This window comes from Sardina pilchardus, chromosome 16, assembly GCF_963854185.1.
Source record: "Sardina pilchardus chromosome 16, fSarPil1.1, whole genome shotgun sequence".
Lineage (NCBI taxonomy): Eukaryota > Metazoa > Chordata > Actinopteri > Clupeiformes > Clupeidae > Sardina > Sardina pilchardus.
The window spans coordinates 1424645-1432144 of record NC_085009.1 but is presented as its reverse complement, the minus strand read 5'-3'; the positions used below and the strand labels follow the sequence as shown (position 1 = coordinate 1432144).

General features: G+C 42.2%; 1 protein-coding gene across 1 annotated transcript in view; it reads right to left on the bottom strand.

Moving 5' to 3' along the window:
- LOC134060462 (atrial natriuretic peptide receptor 1-like) overlaps window positions 1–7500 on the bottom strand; it is a 15667-nt gene that overhangs the window by 4136 nt on the left and 4031 nt on the right. The window contains exons 5-16 of the mRNA XM_062517191.1: window positions 7409–7500; window positions 6930–7032; window positions 6549–6694; window positions 6003–6075; window positions 5305–5449; window positions 4754–4840; window positions 4436–4579; window positions 1636–1757; window positions 857–1001; window positions 532–580; window positions 306–407; window positions 1–100 (exon numbers count right to left, since the gene is read on the bottom strand). The exon at window positions 1–100 is cut by the window's left edge and continues 20 nt beyond it; the exon at window positions 7409–7500 is cut by the window's right edge and continues 13 nt beyond it. Coding sequence (XP_062373175.1) covers window positions 1–100; window positions 306–407; window positions 532–580; window positions 857–1001; window positions 1636–1757; window positions 4436–4579; window positions 4754–4840; window positions 5305–5449; window positions 6003–6075; window positions 6549–6694; window positions 6930–7032; window positions 7409–7500 — 1308 coding nt within the window. The remainder of the gene's footprint in view (window positions 101–305; window positions 408–531; window positions 581–856; window positions 1002–1635; window positions 1758–4435; window positions 4580–4753; window positions 4841–5304; window positions 5450–6002; window positions 6076–6548; window positions 6695–6929; window positions 7033–7408) is intronic.

The following is a 7500-nucleotide window of genomic DNA, read 5'->3' as shown; positions in this document are numbered from 1 at the left end:
CCGGACTGACTTTGTTGGGGTTGATGCGGTGCACAAACTTCCTGATCTGCTCAAAGGTGGGCCGCTGCACTGGGTTGTGGGCTCGGCACCTACGGATGAGCTGAGTAGTGCACACAGTCACACACACACCAGCTTCACATATCCAGCACAATGTACTGCATTTGGAACAACCTTTTTTTTTACTCGCAATGCAATAACGTTTCTTCCGTTAACATACAGTACACCTGTTTAATATGGTGATTTTTTTGTGTGTGTGTGTGTGTGTGTGTGTGTGTGTGTGTGTGTGTGTGCCTCTCTGTGTGTACCTCCACATAATCAGCTGGACAGGGACAGGTGCTGTCTGTCTTCCCAGAGATGAGTTCTGGCAGAGGGGGACACCAAGCACTCTCCTGAGGACTCTCATCCACCTGCCACACACACACACACACACACACAAAACACACGCACACAAACACACAAAGTCAGAAATCCAGCTGTGTTGTATGACTGTCCATCTGTCATTCAGTCTCCATAGACACCATAGACACTCACAGGCACTGGGTCGCTCCTGGTGGCAATCTCCAACAGGATAATGGAGTAACTGCACACACACACACACAGCAGAGTAAGGGACGAGACTACTGTACGTCAGAAGAGCTGAAATGAATGCATGTTTGAGGTGGTAATGTTACACCTGTAATATGCCTACTGTATCATTTAAGATATTTCCAGACAGTGTAGGGCTCAGTTTGTGCCTGAGTGCATGATTCTGTGTGTGTGTGTGTGTGTGTGTGTGTGTGTGTGTGTGTGTGTGTGTGTGTGTGTGTGTGTGTGTGTGTGTGTGTGTGTGTGTGTGTGTGTGTGTGTATGTCTGCACCTGAATACATCTCCGGCGAGTGAGGGCTCAATGTGTGGGTGTGTGTTGAAGTTCTCGGGGGCCTGGTACACCTCCCTCAACCGCTGCTGATACACAGTCAGGGGCTCTGCAGCATCCTCACGCCGGTATGACCACAGACCGTAATCTACATACACACACACACACACACACACACACACACACACACACCAAATAAACTTCACACATACATGCAGTATAGACAGTCTAATAAAAGCAAGGCAAGGTAGGTTTATTTACTGTGTAGTGCATTTCATACTCAGGGGACCAGATGAACCAGATGTTTGGTTAGCAATTTAGAATATTTGTTCTGTCTGATTGGATCAAAAAAGATGCAAACTCATATTTATAGCGAGATCTTTAGGTGCTTATTGTGAAGGGGATTTGTTAATTTCTCAACACTTGTATAAATTATCTTCAAGAAAAAAGAACGTTTTGCTTGGCATATTTCAGTCATACTGTAAGCGCAGAGCACCTTTTTATGGGGTTCATAGGATCAAAAATTCGTATTTGTGACATTTTCTTTCAGTTTTCCAAACCTTTTAAGAATTGTAGATTTTGTCTGTCTATCTTCAAATATAATGGATAAATGTTATCCATAATATTGGCCACTAAACTAATGTTTTATTATGTGAAACAACATACACAAAACTAAAGAACACAAACAAAATTATTTTTAGAAGACTCATTTTCTTTAGTAGACTATGTTTTATCGGTGTCATATTACACACCCTTACACACATGAACACACACTTCTTCACCTGTTATCTTGCAGACCCAGCGGTCATCGATGACACAGTTGCTGGACTTGAGGCGTCCGTGGCAGATGCGGTGCTGGTGTAAGTAGGACATGCCCCTGGCAATGTCTGTTGCAAAGGAGAACCTGCAAACCCATAAGTGTTGACAATATCTTATGTTCTACACACACACACACACACACACACACACACACACACGCACATACATGCACTCACACACACACACACACACACACACACACACACACACACACACACAGACACAGACACAGGCGCACACACACTCACACACACACACACACACACACACACACACACACACACACACACACACACACACACACATGCACTCACACATGCACTCACACAGACACACATACACACACACACACACACACACACACACACACTCACAAATATGGACAGCAAATATGCTCTCTTATGCAAACCAAAGCACACACATACAGTGCCTATAGAAAGTTATCATACCCTTTTGAAATAGTTACCTTTTTTGTCTTACAGCCTGAAATCAAAACCCATTTTAAAAAAAATCTTTTCCAGTTTTATTTACAAATGTAGCTGTACAACATCAAAATAATGAAAAAAAACTCAACAATTCTGAAAATTAATAAAAAATGAAAAACTAGAATAACAGGGTTGGAAAAGTCATCATACCCCTGACTTAATACTTTGTAAAGCTTCCTTTTGCTTTCATTACAGCCATCGATCTGTTTGGATATGTCTGTATTATAGCTTTGCACACCTAGATAGGGGAATATTTGCCCAATTTTCCGTACAGAAATGTTACAATTTAGTCAAATTCTGTAGGGAATGGCGATGGACTGCTCTCTTCAAGTCAATCCACATATTTTCTATAGGATTTAAGTCAGGGCTCTGACTTTGCCACTCAAGGATATTCACCATCCTATCCTTAAGCCACTGCTTTGTTCTTTTGGCAGTATGTTTAAGATTATTGTCGTGTTGGAAGGCGAATGACCTCCCCATCCTCAGCTGTTTAGGAGAGGGACGCAGGTTTTCCTCAAGAATGTGGGTGTACTTGGCAGCATCCATTTTCCCTTCTATCCTGACCAATTGCCCAGTCCCCGCTGAAGAGAAACATCCCCAAAACATAATGTTGCCCCCACCATGCTTCAAAGTAGGTATGGTGTGTTTTGGGTGTGTTTGGGTGTGTATACTGTGTTTGGTTAGCGCCTGGAGCTCAGTCCAAAAACTTCAATCTTAGTCTCCAAAAAGTTCGATCTTAGTCTCATCTGACCATATAAGCTTTTTCCACATGGTAGCAGAATATTCCAGATGTGTTTTTGCACTGAACTCCAAGCGCAATGTTTGGCGAAAACCAACACAGTACACCTCCCAAAACACACCATACCTAGTGTGAAGCATGGTGGGGGCAACATTATGTTGTGGGGATGTTTCTTTTCAGCAGGAACTGGGCAATTGGTCAGGATAGAAGGGAAAATGGATGCTGCCAAGTACATCCACATTCTTAAGGAAAACCTGCGTCCCTCTCCTAGACAGCTGAGGATGGGGAGGTCATTCGCCTTCCAACACGACAATAATCTTAAACATACTGCCAAAAGAACAAAGCAGTGGCTTAAGGATAGGATGGTGAATATCCTTGAGTGGCAAAGTCAGAGCCCTGACTTAAATCCTATAGAAAATCTGTGGATTGACTTAAAGAGAGCAGTCCATCGCCATTCCCTACAGAATTTGACTAAATTGTAACATTTCTGTACGGAAAATGGGGCAAATATTCCCCTATCTAGGTGTGCAAAGCTATAATACAGACATATCCAAACAGATTGATGGCTGTAATGAAAGCAAAAGGAAGCTTTACAAAGTATTAAGTCAGGGGTATGATGACTTTTCCAACCTTGTTATTCTAGTTTTTCATTTTTTATTAATTTTCAGAACTGTTTACTTTTTTTTCATTATTTTGATGTTGTACAGCTAAATTTGTTAATAAAACTGGAAAAGATTTTTTTTTAAATGGGTTTTGATTTCAGGCTGTAAGACAAAAAAAGTAACTATTTCAAAAGGGTATGATGACTTTCTATAGGCACTGTAGATGAACATGTTCTTCCATCATGGCGCTATAGAGAATACTACAGAACTAAGACACACTGGACTGAAGTTGATGTGCTTGATGAGAGTTGGAGACTCACATTCAGGTAGTTAACTGGAACTGCATCACAAAGACATGAACAGAACTCTCTAATATTATTGTGGAACTAAGCCCCACCAAGTGGAACTAAAGCCTATCAAAGGGGAACTAGTGCTCCAAGTGGAACTAAATCTTAAAGTGTGCTCAAAGCTTCTCCTGGGAGAGTGGCACAGGTGGTGGAGGGGGGGGTGAGGGCATGGAGTGTGCTCAAGATGGGCACCACAACACCTCTTAAGGCTTCTCTGGGAGCACACACACAGCAACACACAGCAACACACAGCAACACACACACACACACACACACACACACACACACGCACACACACACACACAAACACACACAGCAACACACACTCGAGAACATACAAGAACATTCAAAGACAATCACATTATGGGAGAACTGTCACATCTGACCAAAATAAAGGCAAGTTTTTTTTGTACGCACAGTAACACAAAATACATACACACATGCACATGTGTGTGTGTGTGTGTGTGTGTGTGTGTGTGTGTGTGTGTGTGTGTGTGTGTGTGTGTGTGTGTGCGTGTGTGTGTGTGTGTGTGTGTGTGTGTGTGTGTGTATGTGTGAGTGTGTGTGTGTGTGTGTGTGTGTATGTGTACCTGAAACCCCAGTTGAGTGGGATGTCTTCGTTGAGCAGCACATCATTCAAACCTCCTTTGGGGCAGTACTCCGTAACTATGGCTACATTTGGAGTCTCCACACATCCTCCATAGAACTTACAGAGGTTTGGATGATCCAGTTCTCTGAAATTCAGGGCAGACACACACACACACACACACACACATACACTTTTTTATGAACTAACCCTCTGAACCAGACATAACACATTACATGAATACAACACATACAGACACACACACACACACACACACACACACACACGCACATACACTCACACACACAGTCATTTGTCTCACCGAATTTGTTTGATTTCCTGTCGGATGGACTTAGACAGGGAGAAGCTCTTGGTCCTGATCTTCTTTATAGCCACTGTCCGTCCATCACTGTAGGAATAATCACAGTTGAATGGAGTTTGAATGGTGTGTGTGTATGCAGGGGGTATCAGATTTTTTACAGTAAAAGGACATTCAGAACAAGTTTTCATGATGATGGAGGTTATTGTCCAATGTTTTTAACAATATGGTTTTAAATAACTCCTAGGGTGTTGACAGGTGTACATACCGGTATAGTGAATGTCGATAATATACTGTAGTGTGAGTTTTGAATGTTCAAATTTAAAAATTGGTGAATAAACTCTTTGAGAGGTGGATAAACTTTAAGAAAAAGTGGATAAACTCTAGCTATTTTTGAAATTTCAGAGGTGGATAAACTATGTTTACTTGTGTTTAGCCTTCACTACAGCCCTGTGTGTATGTACCAGTACTGTGTGTGTGTGTGTGTGTGTGTGTGGGGGGGGGGGGGGTATAATCACTACTATCCCTGTGTGTGTGTGTGTGTTTATACTCACTAGATCCCAGTGTGTGTGTAGGGTAGCTTGCGGGTGTTTGGGTTGGTAGTGCAGGAGCTGATGGCTGTCACACAACTGGCATTTGAGTCGCTATTGGCCAGAGGAACACTCATCACACTGCCAGTGGTTGCCCGGGCGACATAATCTATAAACACACAGACAAACTGAATGAATGTGTGTGTGTGTGTGTGTGTGTGTGTGTGTGTGTGTGTGTGTGTGTGTGTGTGTGTGTGTGTTGTGTTGTGTTAAGCACCATTTGTATTATCATCCATGAACCTTTGATCACTACAAAGCATCTGTGTGCACACACAAACACACATAATGATGTCATAGAGGGTCATTCCTTCACGCTTCTGCGGGCATCTGGTTTGTCTACGGGAAGTGACAATACTAGCGGAGGAGGAACGCAGGAGCAACACAGATGATTACAATGTTACGATGTTTATACATTTTAATGCATAATGTGCAGCATTCCCAGCTAACCCAGCATTCAAAACACAAATACAGTGCATTATAATTGCCCTCCTTAGCACCCCATACTGTACGTTAACAATTGATGACAAAGGGTATATAAATACCAATTGATGACAAAGGGTATAAATACCAATTGTGTCCACACAAGCATGCACAGTGGCAATACGTGCACACACATGCAAATGACAAAACTGTGTGAATGGTGTGTGTGATTAATAGCCTACCTTGCTTGATTTGGTTGAAATCAATGATCCAACTCTCATCCCATAGAAGCTTCTGTTTCTGATAATGAAACCACTACAAAGGATAAAAGCACTTCAGTCACATTGTGTGTGCATGTGTGTGTGTGTGTTCAATGCAAATCAAACAGGCTAATAGGCTAACTGGAAAAAACACCATGCCAATCACTAGCTATGGTGAAGGGTATGATGTGGGGCTATTTTAGTTCCAAAGGCCAAGGGAACTTTCTCAGGATGCATAGTATCCTGGATCCATGAAATAGCTGGCCTTTAAAAATATAAACGCAGAAAAAATCCTCCTGCTCCTATGGGAATTTAACATAGGGGTCAAATACTTATGCTCCCTGTATTAAAGGAAGAACATTTATTTATTTATTTACTATACATTCTTCAATCACAAAGAAAATTGGTGTCCTTAACGGTTTGACTTTTACTCATTTTTTTAATTAAGGCATTAAGATCAATTGTCAAAAGATGATTTTATATTCCTCTTTTTAGCCAACTTTAGCATGGGGTCAAATACTCGCTCACCACCGCAGTCAGAATGAAGCTGATGACGACGATGGCCAGTGGGAGGCTGATGGCGGTTTTGACTGACGGACTCATGGGGCAGTCGGAGCAATCAGCGGGACAGGTGGAGCACAGCTCACCCTCCTCACACACGCCATTCCCACAGTCTACACACACACACACACACACACACACACACACACACACACACACACACACACACACACACACACACACACACACACACACACACACACACACAGATTAACGTATTCACCATCTTATGGTGCTATAGGTAAAATTAAATTGAAACTGATGTACTGTGTTTATGGACATACACAACTTATACAATACAGAACAGAACACACACACACACACACACACACACACACACATACACACCAGTAGGTCGGTCAACCAAGCTTTTGGACTCCAGAGCAACCTGCATGTTCCCCACACGGATGTGAGCAATCAGTGAAGTTTCACCCTCATGTGTCAAGACCACCTATAGACACACACACACACACACACACACACACACACACACACACACAAATGTAGATAAATATCAATCAAATGTTCTCTTTTCAAACTGCACTGAGGATGGTCTGAATAGGACCGAAAACTTTTTTCATGCAATAAAAAACAACTTTTTGCATCGGCTATAGTGGTGTGCGAGTTCCGTTCCTCCTGACTGCTGAATATACTACTTTTGGAACTGACGCACCCATCAGGACTGGATTTACTGGCGCGACACCCTTCCTGTTTTACATTTGAACTCTTTTCAAACATAAAACATTACATTTATTATGCACATCAGTGTTTATTGAATGTTTTTTTTTTTTTATGTATTTTACTAGTGTATTCCCTATTACTATTACCTTGGCTGTCCAATTAGTTTGGGTCATTTTGCCTGCGGTGGAGATGGTGTGTGTGAATATCCGGCCGTCGTCGGGGATCCAGGGCCCACAGA